This window comes from Rattus norvegicus, chromosome 19, assembly GCF_021556685.1.
Source record: "Rattus norvegicus strain SHRSP/BbbUtx chromosome 19, alternate assembly SHRSP_T2T, whole genome shotgun sequence".
NCBI lineage: Eukaryota > Metazoa > Chordata > Mammalia > Rodentia > Muridae > Rattus > Rattus norvegicus.
The window spans coordinates 14866510-14885789 of NC_141552.1; the positions used below are offsets into that span (position 1 = coordinate 14866510).

The window sequence follows — 19280 nt, forward strand, 5'->3', positions numbered from 1 at the left end:
TTCTCTTTTTTTAAATTATTGAGAGAAGATTAATTTCTTGGTTTTTCTTGGGTATAGTTTAGTTCATTGTCTTGGAGTTTTCCTCCTATTAGCCTCTGTTGTGCTTTCTTACAGAAAAGAATTCTTTAAATTTGGTTTTGTCATGAAATATCCTGGTTCCTCCTTTTATGGTGATTGATGATTATGCTGGATATAGGAGCCTGTGCCTGTATTACATCTGCCCAAGATTTTCTGACTTTTAGAATCTCTGTTGAGAAGTCTGGTGTAATTCAGATACGTCTCAATTTATTTGTTACTAGATATTTATACCTTACCCCTTTTAATGTTCTTTCTTGAACTGTGCATTTAGCGTTTTAATTATTATGTGAATGGAGGAATTTTTCTGGTACAAGTAGTTTGATGTTCTGTAGGCTTGTTGTACCTTTATTGCCTTTTCTTTCTTTACCTTATGAAAGTTTGCTGCTATGATTTGTTGAAGGTGTTTACTGGATCTATGAACTAGAAATCTTAATTCTCTTCTCTATCTATTATCCTTAGGTTTCAACATTTAATTGTGTCCTGAAATTCATGGATGTTTTGGATTCAATAAACCATACATGTTTATCTGAGATGGGTGTTTTGTGCTTTGTGGGATGACCTCCTTGACCCCAGGCTGCATGAAGAATCTCAGCTGACAATGGGGACATAAATCATGAGTTTGTGTAGCAAGACCCAGGCCTCTTCCAGGTTCTTAGATATTAACTGAGAACCTCAAATACAGTAGTAATGTGATAGTGTGGTGTGAATCTAGTTACTATTCTCTATTTTGATATAGATGACTTTTTTTGTGTCATGGTCACCTTATAATGACTAGAAGACCTAAGCTTGAGAATAACCAAAGACTACATTGCTTCTCTAGCAGCTGAGCTTTTAAAAGCCCTGGTGTGACAGCAACTGTTGGTGGACACTCTGGATTATTCCTTCTGTACTTTAACTCTCTGTGTCACTTCCACCATCAGTAAGTTAGTTCAATTCCATAAATTGGAAATCCATCACCTGGAAGAAATACTCTTTTTTTTAAAGATTTATTTATTTATTTATTTATTTATAGTATACAAGTACACCGTGACTGTCTTCAGACAGACCAGAAGAGGGCATCATATCTCATTACAGATGGTTGTGAGCCACCATGTAGTTGCTGGTATTTGAACTCAGGACCTCTGGAAGAGCTGTCAGTGCTCTTAACCACTAAGCCATCTCTTTAGCCCAAGAAATACTTTCTGAATATGATCTGAGATTGGCCATGGAAAAAGGGTAGCTTGAATTGTCCCACCTAGGTTCTGGGCCTGCCCAGGCCTGCTCTCCAAAAGAAACCTGTGTTCACAGCTGTTGGCTGGCTAAGAAAGATTTCACGAGACGTGATACACAGCCCTCGGACTTCTGCTTCAGTCATCTGCACAGTTTTTCCCGGACGATATCCTCATACCTCCAGCAGGCGGGTGATGAAGCTGTCTACTCTCAGCTCCCCTTCAGCCATCTTGTGGGCACCAGACTCTCCTCCCTGCAGCAGGAACAAGGGCTTCTCCATGGTGGCTGCAGCAGCAGTGGTGGTTTGGCATTCTCACCTAGGAGGCCCTATGCCTTTCTACCCCAGTTCCAACTGACCTCAGGCCCGGGCCTTCCCCCCATCCACTTCCCATGGAGCAGGGAGAGCAGCACCCACTAGAAATAAAAGGGGAAGCCCTTGGTCCTGCCAAGAGTGAACCCCCAATGAAGGGGCTTGTTGGGGGGAGGGTGGTAATGGGAGGAGGATGGGGAGGGGACACCCATAGAGAAGGGGAGGGGGGTTAGGGGGATGTTTGCCTGGAAACCCAGAAAGGTAATAACAATTGAAATGTAAATAAGAAATACCCAATTTAATAAAGATGGAGAAAAAAATAGAAAGAAAAGGCACACATTTAAAACAGAAGAATATGGACCCTAATTTTAAACCACAGCTCTGTCAATTAACTATACCTTTAAGGAAGCTCTGAAAAGCAGGCCAAACAATTAATATTTTCTCGGTTTAAGTAAATAATAATGTCCGTTTCTTGCTATTGTGGAGGGAATTAAATAGATAATATGTAATCATGGAAGTTTTGAAGTACCATCCATTTTTCTGTTCATTAAATCAATCTTACTCATTTCATTGATCAAATATGTATGTTTTCCGTTTCACAGTTATATGTATAATAAAACCAGTATAAAAACCTTCAGAATATTCAGTTATTATAGATATTTGTCATTTCTTACAGAGGGCAACTATGATTGACTACACCCAATTCTATAAAAAACAAAACTCAGGAAACCTGGCCCTTGGCAGCAATGAATCAAGAAATATCTCGGATGGTGGGGCATGAATTCTGCCAAGCAATGAACTCAGATAGGTGGGGTTGTGAGGAAGATGTATGGTTGAATAGCACACTAGATTCACGTTGTATCATCTTGATTCAATCGAAGGACAAAGAAGTGCAGTATCTCTGGTGGCTTTCTTCTAACCCCTTAAAAGGTTCACTGGGGTTTGACCTCAGTTCTTCATTCTTCTTGCAGGGGCAGCAACACTCAGGGAAGCTTGAGATTGCCATAGGCACAGTATTAGGCTAGAAATGCTGAGTAGGTGATACTAAGTTATTCAGATGGTGATACCCATTTCATTTGTTCTTAACGTGGACCTAAGGAAAGACAGATCAAGGTCCTTAGAATACAAAGATCATTTCCAGTTCTTTTCTACCTTTCCTGAATGAAAGACTGGTTGGCAGAGAATGGTAAAAATTCAAGAATTGGTAGATGATGCTTTGAATGGAGGGTGGGTTTCTGTGCTGGTTTTAGACAGGGTCTCAATTACCCCATCTTGTTCTCTACGTTGCTCGTCAGGTTCACTTTGAGCTCAAATAAAGCTGCTTCCACTTTCCAACAGGTCGTCTTACAAAGGGGCCTCCAAGGACTGTGAGGACAGCATTAGCCAATGAGAGCTGAGGTGTGTAACCCACAACTATAGCTTTATCTGAAAGACCCTCAGACAGAGGAGACTCTCGCTCCAGTCCTGAGGACAATCACCACCCCATGAACACACAGGACTCAGTCTTGATGTAAAAACAAGAGGTTTACTTTGGGATACCAATGCACTGGGGCTGGACACGGTCCTCACGCAGGAGGGATGTAAGGAGCCTCAAACAACAGAAATATACAGCTTAAAATGTCAGTTAAGATTACACAGTTTCCTTAGCTCAGCTAGTTCGTGCCAAGGATAACTAGGCAGATGTTTCTCGTCCTGGAATTCCTGGGATAAGGCCGTAACCACATCAATGCAGCTATTTCAGTATGAAGGACGTCTGACTTGATATATGTTTTCTTATCCTGGGGTTCCCAGGACAAGGACCAAGGATATCTGTCTTGGCAGGTGTTTCTCTTCTGGAGTTCCCAGGACAAGGCTATAGCTATGTCAGCCTATAGCACAGCTGCATTCAGTACCAAGGATATCTCACTTCTATAGTGGTCAGTCAGCTTCCCAGAGATGTTTCCTGTCTTCTAATTGCCCTGCAGTAAATATGTTCTGTACCCTCTGTTCTTATGGTCCGGCAGCTTCCTAGAGAGTGGGTGGGAATGTGCTTTCTGTACTTTCTGGTCTATTGTCTAATGTGTAGGGGCTAAGCGAGGGCCAGCTTAAAAGATTCTCATTCGTAAGAAATGGCTGTACTGATATCAAACGGGGATCTTTCATATCCACTTTCTTCCAAGTCTACCAGCCATCTCAGATTGTTGCTGTAATATGCCTGACAATCAAGGACATAGAAAAATAACTTTATACACAGCAAGGACATGGCAATCATATCCTGTGTTGTTATGTATGTTCTGGATGAGGTTGGTTAAAATGACAATATTGCACAAAGCTTTATATAGGACCCATCAAATTAAGGTTCACTATGCACTGTCATAGCTAAAATGGCCTGGTCAGAAGTGACCACTGGATCACTCTTCTGTAACTTCACATGAGAGGCTTGTGCTTTTTGTGTTTTTTTATTTTTGTGGTTTTTCTTATTTATTTATTTATTTATTTATTTATTTATTTATTTATTTATTTATTGTTTTATATGTTGTCAGGAAGATAGTTCAAGTCATGGATCTGCCCCCAAAATCTGAGCTTTGCTACCAATACTGTAAACAGTATTAGTGTATGCATTCAATAAAATAACTTGTTTTTTTTTTTAGTAGGATAGATGCGTTTGTGTTTTGTGGGGTGATCCATGAAACAGGAGTGAAGATGCTTGTTTCTTACTCTGTCCACTGAGTTATGTCTCTAGGCTTGTCCAACTCCTTTGGCTGTACCCCCCCCCCACACACACATTGCTGACTATTTTATTTTTCAGATGAAATCAGACGTTATAGCTTAGAGAGGCCTGTAAGCAATCCTGCTTTTGTAACTTAGGTGCAGAGAGGAGAGCCCCACACTCAGCCTGAGGGTGCATTCACTGGTGGATCCAATATTTCAGTTTCCTCTGCTAACAGATCACCACATTGTTGCCAGGACCATAATGAATGCAATTCTTTCTCCTAAGGAATCCGGTGGCAACTGTTAAATGTTAAGCACAAAGCTTCAGGTTGTACCTATAACACACACCCACATCGCAACCTATCCTACAGGCTATTTCTGGGTGTGATTTCATGCACCTGCACATGATGAGACAGGAGACCTCTTTGGCTACTTATAGGAACTGGTGTGATTTCTCAGTAATCTTTAATGGGTAATATTGCTGACTGAGGAGAATTTGAGGTAGGATGAAACATTTCTGTGCAGGGATTGGGGAGGAAGCACTCATTTAGATATATAGCAATGACTTAGGTTTTTCCAATCAAGCCTAGAGCCAAATTTGGCTTTGGAAGCATGTGGTGCTCAGTGGCTATGCCACAGGGAAGTCTCCTGAAAAGGGCACATCAGTCTTTGCTCAGTACAGGGAGAACATTAGCAGGGAGGCAAAGTCTGTTCTCCGTGACATCAGCCGGCCCTTCGTGGACATTCTATTGTCTCCTAGAGAGACCTTGGAATCCCTGTGATGTCACCAGTATCGTTGTGACAACCAATTCCCTACTTTTTCTCTTAGTGTCCAAAGGATATATCCACAGGCATGTTTGCCAGTCTTCTCAGGCGCTTTGGGAGAGTTGATGTTGATAGAGAAGAGTCTAGAGTGAAGCAAACGAAACCTAAAGGTAATGATGGACACAGGACATGGGGAATGTGGAGTAAGTTCTGGGCAGTGTATGTTGATCTTCCTCTCAGGGGTGAGTGTGGGGGCCTTCAGCTGGCCTTTATAGCAATGGGCCACAACCACTGGAACATCTCCACAGATATTGAATTCCATGATTATCACAATTCCTGAAAGTCAAGGTTTTCACATTATTAGTTTCTCCAAAACCACATGGAGGATATGGCAATGCCTATGCTATTATTGGGTGAACTTCTAGTCTTTACTTTTACAGTACATTCGGTATGTTAAATTGATATAATAACACCATAAGTAGTCATGGAGGGTATAACTTTTCTGAATTAAACAGGGCATCAATGTACTTCACTTTCATTGCTTCTTTAAATTCAGTGACTATCTGACAGTAGTAAGAGGGAGAGAACTGTGCTCCTGGCATGACCTTATATTCTTAGAACTCCTTTGACTACCTCTGGCTGACGGGGCCAATCTTACCTTCATATATTAGAGGTTCTGTGTGGCAGATATTTTTCTACAGTAGCCAAACTATATGGAGCAGGTAGAGAAAGAGCCTGTAACCTATTGGCACTTCTGGGGCATTTGTCATTTCAGTAGGGGGAATTAATAAATCTGTTGACCATGTCCTCCCCCTACATGACTTTTTAATGCAAAGTTATTGGACTAGAGTAACAGTGTAGGATATCTGAGTATCCCTGATCAATCAATTCATTGTGGATGCTGAATTGATGATCTGACTTCTGAAACCAGAGGGGTGAGGGTCCTGAAACCAGGTTGTTGCCTGCGTACCTGATAATAATCCTGGAGAAGGCATCTCTCTGGTACTTGTAAGCCTGTGTGGGCGGGCATAGGGAACACCTGGCTGCTTACATCTCTTGGTCTCTATATAGTAGTGGGGGAACTGTGATCCACTTAGGATGCCTCTTACACATAGACCAAACTCCTTGCAGTGACACTGGCTTCCAAGCATGTTCTCCTGTTTGGACCTCACTGTGGTCTGTGTATGCTCTATGCATTCACCCCATGCAGGTTCACTTGTGTTCTTCTACCTACAGCGGCCTGCAGACAGACGTCATCCCCTGAAAATGTCCTAAACAAGGTGCAGGCCAACGAGGAAGAGGAGAGGCTGAATAGAGAACTGGAGCTAACTACCAAGGAGAGAAATGAGCTGACAGATCGCCTCCTTTATGTGACAGGTGGATCCATGAGCAAGAGGTATGCATTGCTCCAAACAAACGACCTTGTTCTAAACCTCATCTCCCATAGAGAGGAGATTCAGAACCTGACCCTTACTGAGGAGTGAGATTGAAAATGGACTCTCTGATTCTGCCTGTTGAAAATCTGAACTTGCAATCTGAGTGAAGATTTCAGGGATAAAGTCACTGGAGCATGAGTTCCCAGTGTACAATTGGAAAGCCCTTGACAGGTGGTAGTTTTGCAAGGTTCTGGGTGCTGTGAGTTTGTGGAGAGTGTTTGTGCTTGCTAGGAAGGTGACTGAACGCTATCATCTCCTGGCAGCAGCCTTAGGTGACAGGTCCCACAGTGTTCATATCAATGCTTAAGTAGAAGGCCTGAGGCTCTGGCCTGCTCCTTCTTGTCTCTGTGCCTTACACTCTGAGACAGTAATGGTGCATGCATTTCTACTGATTCTCATTGTGCTCTTTCCATATTTGTCTCTCTTTCTCATACTCTGAGTCTGTTTACTTTTCTTTTCTTTTTCTTTCTTTTTTTTTTTTGGTTCTTTTTTTCGGAGCTGGAGACCTTACTTTTCTTTTCTTGTGGGTGTGCCCTAGCTTGTGTGTCTGTGTGTGCACAGCTCTGCATGCATATGCACAACCTTTATATGTTTCTCTATCCCTCCACCTTTGGAATTTAGGGGTCTGTTTTTTGACCTCAGGATTTACCTTTATAATAGTTTCATGGAGGTGTAAGTGCTTTATTTTGGAAGCCCCACTTTCAACAGCACAGTTCTTTGCCTGTGTAGTCACATTTGTCTATACATTTGTATGCCTTGGGCAGATTATAAGTTTGTGGCAATATCTGGTCTCATCTCCAGAATTATGTGTACTGTCTGCCTCTAGAATATTAGTTATTCGGCTTGTAGCATTCCACTTGTCAAAACAGGAAAAATGAAATCAGAGGTTTCTGGATGTGTGTGTGTGTGTGTGTGTGTGTGTGTGTGTGTGTGGTTGGGTAAGCTCTGTGGCCTAGGCTCTTGACAGCATAACAGGTTTGAATGCAGATCCAGCCCTCCTGATTGAAAAAAGTGAGCCAGGGAACCCTTTATCTGGGTGCTTAGCTTCTGTTGTCCTGGGCACACAATTCCAAGTTTCTGAAGCTGAAGAAGATCCAAATATGTAGAATTCAGAAAGTGTCCTTCCAGGGCTGGGGTAGTACAAGACATAGCCTGAGTTCATATAATCCTAAACCTCGATGTTCATTGGGTTCTATCTTCCTGGGGCCAGCCCCTACTTCAGGCCAAATCCATTTTATGAAAACTTGAAGATAAAGGAGAAAGAGTTCATGTCATTACTGCACAACTTAGACACAAAGAACATTGAACATCGTGAGAAATTTCAGGAGCTCAAGAAGGAGATTAACTTCTATCGGTAAGTACTGGTCAAAAGGGCCCATCACTTGTGGAATATCCATTGCTGCCTCTCTTTGTTCTGGACTGGAGAGCCTGCAGCTCTGGGTCCATGTCTTCTGCTGTTTAAATATCACTGTGCCGTGGGTCTTTTGGACTCAGTTTCAGTTCCATAAGAGACTGTGACTTCTCAGCACAGTGTCTATGCATCTTTAGAAGGCTCTGGATAGAACTATACTGATTCAGGCATCAGAGTGTTATTAGGCCGACCTGGGCCTCTGGGGTCATACCAGGTTTAACAAAGCTCAATGTGGGGACCACATGGTTAGCATGACCTCCCTTGGTTCTACTGTCCTCTTGTGGTTGTTTACTGCCTACTAATTGATGTTGCCCAGATGCATTGGGCTTTCATGGATAGTTGTAGATTCCTTGTTCTTTTGGAGAGACATGGACTGTTAGGTGCTTGGGTCACAGAAACAATTTATTCTTCCCTGGATTGGCCGTTTCCTGTTTGTGGAGCAGCCTTACATGTATGGAGATGTATTCTATGAAGTCTTTATGGGTATCTGGGTCCTGGTGGAGTTTGTGGGATTTGGCAGTTGGAATGGGAGGAAGAGGCTTCAGGATCTTACTATGCAGAGTGTGTTTCCAGCAACCTGCACAGCCGGCTCCTGATGGACCAGGCATGTATGAAGAAGAAGTTGGTCACATTGAAGCAGGAGAGCAAGGAGTTAGAGCGATATTTGTTTGAGTGGAACCCGAATGCTGAAGACGAACAGGAGAAGACCAGCAACCTCCAGACCCAGCAAAATTTGGTAGGAACAAGCAGCTGAGTCAGATTAACAATGTCTGATACCATTTGCCTATTGGATACATCTTTGCTTCCCCTATCATCTTTCTAATCTCCCCACACCCAATCAGTCACCCACCTCATGTGATAGAGTTATTCATTGCTCTGTCTATGCACAAGTATTCTGGGATGTTAACCACTTTTCAGAAACTGAATTATGGGCAAGTACACTTCTCTGCCCTTTTTGAAACTGCAGTCCAGAAATGGTGACAGAGGAATAACATATCACATGACTGCATCTCCCTGTCATAGATTGGATGCTATGAAGAGTTTTGAACGAGTTCTTGGTCGTGTGACAAAGGTCATACAGGGGTCATGTGATGGTTGGAAGCACCTTGTAGGGATAAGAACCAAGTGCAAATGGCAAATGAGTCCTGGTCATTGGCTTTGATCTCAGTATCATGTGGCCTTCTACTTTCTTCCTGCAACCCAGTTAGGTCTCTTCTCCTTTCCCCGTTCTTGGTTTTCACTGGTAGAAGTTTGAGGAGCAGCTTGTTCTCCCACAGTACTGTGAGAGTTGTTGGTGACTTTCCCCAGGCTGCAGAGATATCAGCAATGATTTCAGTGAAAAGATCAGTGCTGTCTGTCCAATGCAGCTGAAGGGACAGAAGGCAGCAACTTGACAGCTGGTATGCGTGTCCCCACCAAATCAGTGTCTTAATAGCTGCCTTCTCCTCCCAGGTCTCAGGAACTGCAGGAGACATGGCATAGGACAGATCCCAAGAAGACAGCCCCCTGAAGAGTGAGTTTCTCTGTCAGGAGTTCCCTGCTGACGACAATCCTCAACAGTCAAAGACTTTTTTGGGGAGAATAGTCTTCTTCTCAGTTAATTTCCTCATTGTATAGAGACCCTAAATTTATGTATCCGTATGCCAGCCTGTCTCATTGAGGTCTTTCTCCTCTCTCATACCGACAACACCATTTGAGAGACATCTGAGGGGACTGCCTTGACATCTCCCTAGAGGAGAAACAGCACTACAACTGTGTTTCTAAATGTTCATTAAGAAAATGCTGTTAAGAAATATTTTTGGTTATGATTTTCATTGAAGTTTTCTTTTTGTTATTTCATAGTTATATATTCTTGTTACTGTTTTTCATTTTTTATACCATTTTAGTTGTTCATTTTATGCCTGTTTTTTGTAAATTGTATTCCTTATGAATAAAAATTGATTTGTAACTCTTGACTCTTAAGACCATCTTATTCAAGGGTCCTTTCCCCTCTTGTAGACTTAGAACTGACAGCTGGATATGGATCTTTGCATGGTCCAGGCAGCATGAGTAAATAGGGAATTTAAAGCCACCAAGCTGTACACAGGGTGATAGTGTCTTTTGTGTGGATAATGTGACTTTTTTTATGGACACACACTTTATGATGTAATCACTGACATACTGTATCCATGCTGTCATGTGTTCTGCTCATCCTAATCTATATCAGTCTACAACACCCATTCCTTATTGACTGTTTGCCCAGATATTGAGTAACACACACTCATACCTGTAGAGCTGCAGAAAAAATGACAACTTTCACAAAGGAATATAGAATAATCCTAATCGAGAACCATGTGCCTCGGTTTTTCTTACAATACAGCATTAGTATTAAACCACAAAGATAATGACCATCAACGTCATTTTGGGAAATAGGTTTTTATAGGTGCTGTTTCATTTGATCATTCATATGCTGTGTTTTTTATTGTTGCTGATTATATTTATTTTTATCATGTAACTCAATGGATCTTTTTTTTTCAAATGTATGTCTGGGCCACTCCTGAGTGCATTTCCCTCATGATCCAAAAGAGGGAATAGCATTCCCCATTGTAGATGATTGTTAGGGTCCATGTGGTTCTTCTGAGAGAGCAGCAGATGCTCTAACCTGTGAGCCATCACCACAGCTCCTGTAGGTAGCTTTTGTCCTTCCAGGGCATGTGCTATACTAGATGGACGCCATCATCTCCCATTAAGGAGAGAGATCTCAGGAGATTTGTATGTACAGGTGGTTGAGGGGTGCCTGCTCAATGTGGTAGCCTGCTAGGCATCCACACCGGGCTCTGGTGCCTCCACTGCTCATTGTGCATTCAGCATCATCCTCCAGCATCACTCAGTTTCAATTCCAAACAGAGCTTTCACTTACTATCGATGATCATATAGATTATGCACATCTGATAAAATACAGAAGAGACTAGCCTCCTTCTACAGGCCAACTTGGCATAATGAATTCTTTTGATAGAAAGCAAGATAATTATCTTAATCTATGCAGTTTAGGGAGGTCCTCAAGAGCATCCATAGTGAATGCAGACTGCAGCTGTGACCACATGTTTCTTTTGCAGAGCAGGTCTGTGCAAGCCCAGAACTTAGGTGGGATAGTTCATGTTTCACCTTTTACATGGAAATCTGTGATCGTATTGAGAAAGTATATTTTCCACGTGACTCATTTACAATTTATGGAATTAAACTGACTTACTGAGAGTGGAGGTGACTCAGAGAGATAAAGTGCAGAAGACTTATCCAGTATGTCTGCAAACAGATGCTGTCTCATTAGGGCTTTTCAATGCTCAGCAGCTGGAGAAGCAAGGGAGAGGCATTGGTGACTGTCAAGCTTAGGTCCTCTAGTCATTATAAGCTGAGCATGACACAAAAAGGGTCATAGGTATCACACTAGAACCTAGTAACTAGATTTAACCAACCTATCACATTAATGCTGTGTTTGGTGGGATTTTTTGCCCTCTTAGGACCTGGAAGAGGCTTGGGGTTTTCTAATCCTACTCATAATTTATTAATCTTCCCAACACTATGGGCTTTGTTCTGTTAATGCTAACAGCGCCATCCAATACCTAGGATATTTTCTACTGACATGTGTGACGTGAGACAAAACAGTCCCTGTCATCCCTCACCTGAATAAACTTCCTTAGAGTTCAGTGTAGTTGGAGGGTCCTTCTTTCCTCTCCAAGATCGAGAAACATTTCCAGTCTTCAGACAAGTGTGTCAGCCATTGTCCAGTGACTGTCCTGAGATGTCCACATTGTCAGCTGAGTGTCGTCATCCAGCCTGCCCTGTAATTGTTGTAGATGATTAATGGGGTTCCAGCCCTAGGATTTCATTCAGTGCTACAGTACTTGCCAAACACACTCAAAGCCCTAGCTGCCACCCTAGTCCTGTGTGCTCTAGAGAAAGAAAATAAAGAACCACATTGTCTCTCAAGTTTCTCCTCCAATAGAAGGAGAATCTGCATCGGTCTTTTAAGTAACTCTAAGCCCCAACTTCCCCACTGCTCCCTGCATCGATTCCATTATTGGTGCATTTTCAGTAACGCTCACTTTATTTTTGGTGTGCAAAGAATTTGCACCATGTAAGTAAAGTGTGTGTGTGTGTGTTTGTGTGTGTGTGTTTTCATCCATGAACTCACTAAAAATTATTATCAAATGACCCAGAAGACCGTGGAGAAACCTGTCGATGTGCATGCAGAATTATGTTACTACCGTTCCATGGCACCTTGCAGGGAACACTGAAATAGTGGGCCGCTTTAATAGAGCCTAAAACCAGGCTATGCATGGTTTTCGGTGAGATTGTGATGTGCAACACCACAACAGAGATCAGCAGAAGCTTCATTTATTCCATGCTGCTGTTACCAAGAGGAGGCAAAACCTCATCCCATAGAGAGTCTGGTGGGATCTGATGAAGGGCAATAAACTCAGGGTTGAAAACAAGCCTTTAGAAACAAAGAGAAAAATGCAAAGTCAAGGAAAGCAAGAGCTGTCTTTTTCTTTTCTTCCTCTTTTTTTTTTTTTTGAGAAGATCCACAAGAGAGACAACCCCTTCCTCAAACTAACAATGCAGAAGAGAGACAATACATGAATTAAAAATCAGAAATGAAATGAGGGACATAAGAATAGAAACCGAGCAAATTCCAAAATCATTAGTTCTTACTCCCGAGGACTTTACGCCAGAACACTGGAATATTTATTCGATATTGTTGATTTTGTAGACAGATAACAATTACCAAAGTTAAATCCAGATCTGGGAAGGTATCTGAAAAATACCCCTAAGAAAATAGATACACTCATTAAAGGTTGCATACATTATATATTATATTGCTTTCTTTTTGCATGATTAAACCCCTTCAAGGACATTTAGCTATGTTATAGAAAGTGTTACATTTAAAACAAAAGGACAAAGAGAGAAATTGAGGAGTCACTGAGAGACACTTCCCAGACAGGATCAAGGAAAGACGGCTGAGAGATGCAAGCAGGGGCTGGAACGCTGCCCTTGAGAAGAAAATGTTTTTCTCACTTTACCTTACACTATGCTGTACTGTGTCTGTTTTTTGTGGAAGCGGCTCTCATGCTCTCTGGGTTATGACAAGTATATTGTGATGCTAGGAAGAGGGGTGATTTGCTATACAGATATTTTAAGGAGAAGCCTTTGCTTAGTCTCACTTCTTTGCCTAGTCTTGCCTCAGTCGTTCCTGGTATCATGGGAATAACGATCTTATTATATCTTGCCAAAAGGGAAAGTTAGGTAATCCATATTCATGCCTATATAAGGGTTAATAAACTTGCAGCTGCATGCAGTTGCATCTGCCTTTGCTCTGCATCCTCTGTGTCCTGGTTATTTGTGACCGTACCTGGGCCCCCAATGCACTAGATGTTGACAAGCTTCACCCTTCTCAGTGTCAGGTTTATTTTCTTTCTTTTTTGAAATCTATGATGTGGAGGCGTATTACAGCAACAATATGAAATAGCAGGCGGGCATGTATGAAAATTGCTGTGTTTAAGCTAGGTGTGGGGACAAGTCCTCAAAAGGAGCTGTTAAGATGGGAAACACATAATGCATTTGTTGCTGGAATTGAGTTGCCTCAGCTGTGTTGCTCTGCCTGCTCAGTGTCCATTCAACGTCACTCTGTTTCTACAGAGGAACTCAAGGTTTGCCCCAGCCGCCTGTGAGCTGTGATATGGGCAGAGAAAGGCCAGGACACAGGGGTGATTTCCCACTCCTCAGTTATGCTGAATTTTCCACTACTGTACTTGTATACACAAGTACAGTGTGGTCAGTTATTATAGATATTTGTCATTTCTTACAGAGGGCAACTATGATTGACTACACCCAATTCTATAAAAAACAAAACTCAGGAAACCTGGCCCTTGGCAGCAATGAATCAAGAAATATCTAGGATGGTGGGGCATGAATTCTGCCAAGCAATGAACTCAGATAGGTGGGGTTGTGAGGAAGATGTGTGGTTGAATAGCCCAATAGATTCACGTTGTATCATCTTGATTTAATCTAAGGACAAAGAAGTGCAGTATCTCTGATGGCTTTCTTCTAACCCCTTGAAAGGTTCACTGGGGTTTGACCTCAGTTCTTCATTCTTCTTGCTAGGGCAGCAACACTCAGGGAAGCTTGAGACTGCCATAGGCACAGTATTAGGCTAGAAATGCTGAGTAGGTGATACTAAGTTGTTCAGATGGTGATACCCATTTCATTTGTTCTTAACGTGGACCTAAGGAAAGACAGATCAAGGTCCTTAGAATAAAAAGATCATTTCCAGTTCTTTTCTACCTTTCCTGAATGAAAGACTGGTTGGCAGAGAATGGAAAATTCAAGAATTGGTAGATGATGCTTTGAATGAAGGGTGGGTTTCTGTGCTGGTTTTAGACAGGTTCTCAATTACCCCATCTTGTTCTCTACGTTGCTCGTCAGGTTCACTTTGAGCTCAAATAAAGCTGCTTCTACTTTCCAACAGGTAGTCTTACAAAGGGGCCTCCAAGGACTGTGAGGACAGCATTAGCCAATGAGAATTGAGGTGTGTAACCCACAACTATAGCTTTATCTGAAAGACCCTCAGACAGAGGAGACTCTCGCTCCAGTCCTGAGGACAATCACCACCCCATGAACACACAGGACTCAGTCTTGATGTAAAAACAAGAGGTTTACTTTGGGATACCAATGCACTGGGGCCCGACATGGTCCACACGCAGGAGGGATGTGAGGAGCCTCGAACAACAGAAATGTACAGCTTAAATAGTCAGTTAAGATTACACAATTTCATTACCTCAGGTATTTCGGTGCCAAGGTTAACTAGGCAGATGTTTCTCATCCTGGAATTCCTGGGATAAGGTCTTAACCACATCAATGCAGCTATTTCAGTATGAAGGACGTCTGACTTGATATATGTTTTCTTTTCCTGGGGTTCCCAGGACAAGGACCAAGGATATCTGTCTTGGCAGGTGTTTCTCTTCTGGAGTTCCCAGGACAAGGCTATAGCTATGTCAGCCTATAGCACAGCTGCATTCAGTACCAAGGACATCTCACTTCTATAGTGGTCAGTCAGCTTCCCAGAGATGTTTCCTGTCTTGTAATTGCCCTGCAGTAAATATGTTCTATACCCTCTGTTCTTATGGTCAGGCAGCTTCCTAGAGAGTGGGTGGGAATGTGCTTTCTGTACTTTCTGTTCTATTGTCTAATGTGTAGGGGCTAAGCGAGGGCCAGCTTAAAAGATTCTCATTCGTAAGAAATGGCTGTACTGATATCAAACGGGGATCTTTCATATCCACTTTCTTCCAAGTCTACCAGCCATCTCAGATTGTTGCTGTAATATGCCTGACAATCAAGGACACAGAAAAATAACTTGATACACAGCAAGGACATGGCAATCATATCCTGTGTCGTTATGTATGTTCTGGATGAGGTTTGTTAAAATGACAATATTGCACAAAGCTGTATATAGGACCCATCAAATTAAGGGTCACTATGCACTGTCATAGCTAAAATGGCCTGGTCAGAAGTGACCACTGGATCACTCTTCTGTAACTTCACATGAGAGGCTTGTGCTTTTTGTGTTTTTTATTTTTCTGTTTTTTTCTTATTTATTTATTTATTTATTTATTTATTTATTTATTTATTTATTTATTGTTTTATATGTTGTCAGGAAGATAGTTCAAGTCATGGATCTGCCCCCAAAATCTGAGCTTTGCTACTAATACTGTAAACAGTATTAGTGTATGCATTCAATAAAATAACTGTATTTTTTTTTTTAGTAGGATAGATGCGTTTGAGTTTTGTGGGGTAATCCATGAAACAGGAGTAAAGATGCTTGTTTCTTACTCTGTCCACTGAGTTATGTCTCTAGGCTTGTCCTACTCCTTTGGCTGCATCCCCCCCCCCCACATCTGCTGACTATTTTATTTTTCAGATGAAATCACACGTTATAGCTTAGAGAGGACTGTAAGCAATTCTACTTTGGTAACTTAAGTGCAAAGAGGAGAGCCCCACACTCAGCCTGAGGGTGCATTCACTGGTGGATCCAATATTTCAGTTTCCTCTGCTAACAGATCACCACATTGTTGCCAGGACCATAATGAATGCAATTCTTTCTCCTAAGGAATCTGGTGGCAACTGTCAAATGTTAAGCACAAAGCTTCAGGTTGTACCTATAACACACACCCACATTGCAACCTACCCTACAGGCTATTTCTGGGTGTGATTTCATGCACCTGCACATGATGAGACAGGAGACCTCTTTGGCTACTTATAGGAACTGGTGTGATTTCTCAGTAATCTTTAATGGGTAATATTGCTGACTGAGGAGAATTTGAGGTAGGATGAAACATTTCTGTGCAGGGATTGGGGAGGAAGCACTCATTTAGATACATAGCAATGACTTAGGTTTTTCCAATCAAGCCTAGAGCCAAATTTGGCTTTGGAAGCATGTGGTGCTCAGTGGCTATGCCACAAGGAAGTCCCCTGAAAAGGGTCCATCAGCTTTTGCTCAGTACAGGGAGAACATTAGCAAGGAGGCAAAGTCTGTTCTCCGTGACATCAGCCGTCCCTTCGTGGACATTCTATTGTCTCCTAGAGAGACCTTGGAATCCCTGTGATGTCACCAGTACCGTTGTGACAACCAATTCCCTACTTTTTCTCTTAGTGTCCAAAGGATATATCCACAGACATCTTTGCCCGTCTTTGTAGGCGCTTTGGGAGAGTTGATGTTGATAGAGAAGAGTCTAGAGTGAAGCAAACGAAACCTAAAGGTAATGATGGACACAGGACATGGGGAATGTGGAGTAAGTTCTGGGCAGTGTATGTTGAGCTTCCTGTCAGGGGTGTGTGTGGGGGTCTTCCGCTGGCCTTTTTAGTAATGGGCCACAACCACTGGAACATCTCCACAGATATTGAATTCCATGATTATCACAATTCCTGAAAGTCAAGGTTTTCACATCATTAGTTTCTCCATAACCACATGGAGGATATGGCAGTGCCTATGCTATTATTGGGTGAACTTCTAGTCTTTACTTTTACACTGCATTCGGTATGTTAAATTGATATAATAACACCATAAATAGTCGTGGAGGGTATAACTTTTCTGAATTAAACAGGGTATCAATGTACTTCACTTTCATTGCTTCTTTAAATTCAGTGACTATCTGACAGTAGTAAGAGGGAGAGAACTGTGCTCCTGGCCATGACCTTATATTCTTAGAACTCCTTTGACTACCTCTGGCTGACGGGGCCAATCTTACCTTCATATATTAGAGGTTCTGTGTGGCAGATATTTTTCTACAGTAGCCAACTATACGGAGCAGGTAAAGAAAGAGCTTGTAAACTATTGGCACTTCTGGGGCATTTGTCATTTCTGTAGGGGGAATTAATAAGTCTGTTGACCATGTCCTCCCCCTATATGACTTTTTAATGCAAAGTCATTGGACTAGAGTAACAGTGTAGGATATCTGAGTATCCCTGATCAATCAAGTCATTGTGGATGCTGAATTGATGATCTGACTTCTGAAACCAGGTTGTAGCCTGCGTACCTGATAATAATCCTGGAGAATGCATCTTTCTGGTACTTGTAAGCCTGTGTGGTTGGGCATAGGGAACACCTGGCTGCTCACATCTCTTGGTCTGTATATAGTAGTGGGGTAACTGTGATCCACTTAGGATGCCTCTTACACATAGACCAAACTCCTTGCAGTGACACTGGCTTCCAAGCATGTTCTCCTGTTTGGGCGACACTGTGGTCTGTGTATGCTCTATGCATTCGCCCCATGCGGGTTCACTTGTATTCTTCTACTTACAGAGGCCTGCAGACAGACGTCATCCCCTGAAAATGTCCAAAACAAGGTGCAGGCCAATGAGGAAGAGGAGAGGCTGAATAGAGAACTGGAGCTAACTACCAAGGAGAGAAATGAGCTGACAGATCGCCTCCTTTATGTGACAGGTGGATCCATGAGCAAGAGGTATGCATTGCTCCAAGAAAAGGACCTTGTTCTAAACCTCATCTCCCATAGAGAGGAGATGCAGAACCTGACCCTTACTGAGGAGTGAGTTTGGAAATGGACCCTCTGATTCCACCTGTTGAAAATCTGAACTTGTGATCTGAGTGAAGATTTCAGGGATAAAGTCACTTGGGCATGAGTTCCCAGTGTACAATTGGAAAGCCCTTGACAGGTGGTAGCTTTGCAAGGTTCTAGGTGCTGTGAGTTTATGGAGAGTGTTTGTACTTGCTAGGAAGGTGACTGAATGCTATCATCTCATGGCAGCACCCTTAGGTGACAGGTCCCACAGTGTTCATATCAATGCTTAACTAGAAGTCCTGAGGCTCAGGCCTGTTCCTTCTTGTCTCTGTGCCTTAAATTCCGAGACAGTAATGGTGCATACATTTCTACTGATTCTCATTGTGCTCTTTCCATATTTGTCTCTCTTTCTCATTCTCTGAGTCTGTTTACTTTCCTTTTCTTGTGGGTGTGTCCCAGTTTGTGTGTCTGTGTGTGCACAGGTCTGCATGCATATGCACAACTTTTATATGTTTCTGTGTCCCTCCACCCTTGGAATTTAGGGGTCTGTTTTTTGACCTCAGGATTTACCTGTATAATAGTTTCATGGAGGTGTGAGTGCTTTATTTTGGAAGCCCAACTTTCAACAGCACAGTTCTTTGCCTGTGTGGTCACATTTGTCTATACATTTGTATGCCTTGGGCAGATTATAAGTTTGTGGCAATATCTGGTCTCATCTCCAGAATTATGTGTACTGTCTGCCTCTAGAATATTAGTTATTCGGCTTGTAGCATTCCACTTGTCAAAACAGGAAAAATGAAATCAGAGGTTTCTGGAAGTGTGTGTGTGTGTGTGTGTGTGTGTGTGTGTGTGTGTGTGGTTGGGTAAGCTCTATGGCCTAGGCTCTTGACAGCATAACAGGTTTGAATGCAGATCCAGCCCTCCTGATTGAAAAAAGTGAGCCAGGGAACCCTTTATCTGGGTGCTTAGCTTCTGTTATCCTGGGCACACAATTCCAAGTTTCTGAAGCTGAAGAAGATCCAAATATGTAGAATTCAGAAAGTGTCCTTCCAGGGCTGGGGTAGTACAGGACGCAGCCTGAGTTCATATAATCCTAAACCTCGATGTTCATTGGGTTCTATCTTCCTGGGGCCAGCCCGTACTTCAGGCCAAATCCATTTTATGAAAACTTGAAGATAAAGGAGAAACAGGTCATGTCATTACTGCACAACTTAGACACAAAGAACATTGAACATCGTGAGAAATTTCAGGAGCTCAAGAAGGAGATTAACTTCTATCGGTAAGTACTGGTCAGAAGGGCCCATCACTTGTGGAATATCCATTGCTGC

The 19280-nt window shown here is 42.3% G+C and overlaps 2 protein-coding genes across 11 annotated transcripts in view; one reads left to right on the forward strand and one right to left on the reverse strand.

The window, feature by feature from the left end:
- Window positions 1-19280, reverse strand: part of LOC147998836 (uncharacterized) — a 924038-nt gene that overhangs the window by 17695 nt on the left and 887063 nt on the right. For 3 of the 4 annotated variants that reach the window (XM_087595571.1, XM_087595569.1, XM_087595572.1), the window contains exon 2: window positions 11560-11718. The gene's annotated coding sequence lies outside the window, so the exon portion shown is untranslated. Of the gene's footprint in view, window positions 1-11129; window positions 11228-11559; window positions 11719-19280 lie in introns of all 4 variants that reach the window. The other variant, XM_087595570.1, reaches the window with a different exon arrangement.
- LOC134483468 (disks large homolog 5-like) overlaps window positions 1-19280 on the forward strand; it is a 76459-nt gene that overhangs the window by 6095 nt on the left and 51084 nt on the right. Inside the window, exons 1-5 of one of the 7 annotated variants that reach the window (XM_087595554.1) lie at window positions 5102-5223; window positions 6290-6449; window positions 7700-7843; window positions 8474-8636; window positions 9353-9846. The exons of 4 other annotated variants lie outside the window; for them this stretch is intronic. In XM_087595554.1, coding sequence (XP_087451680.1) covers window positions 5142-5223; window positions 6290-6449; window positions 7700-7843; window positions 8474-8636; window positions 9353-9382 — 579 coding nt within the window. In that variant the 5' untranslated portion in view covers window positions 5102-5141 and the 3' untranslated portion in view covers window positions 9383-9846. Of the gene's footprint in view, window positions 1-5101; window positions 5224-6229; window positions 6450-7699; window positions 7844-8473; window positions 8637-9352; window positions 9847-16595; window positions 16693-17735; window positions 17896-19087; window positions 19232-19280 lie in introns of those variants that run through there. 2 more of the 7 variants (XM_087595561.1, XM_087595556.1) reach the window with 2 other exon arrangements.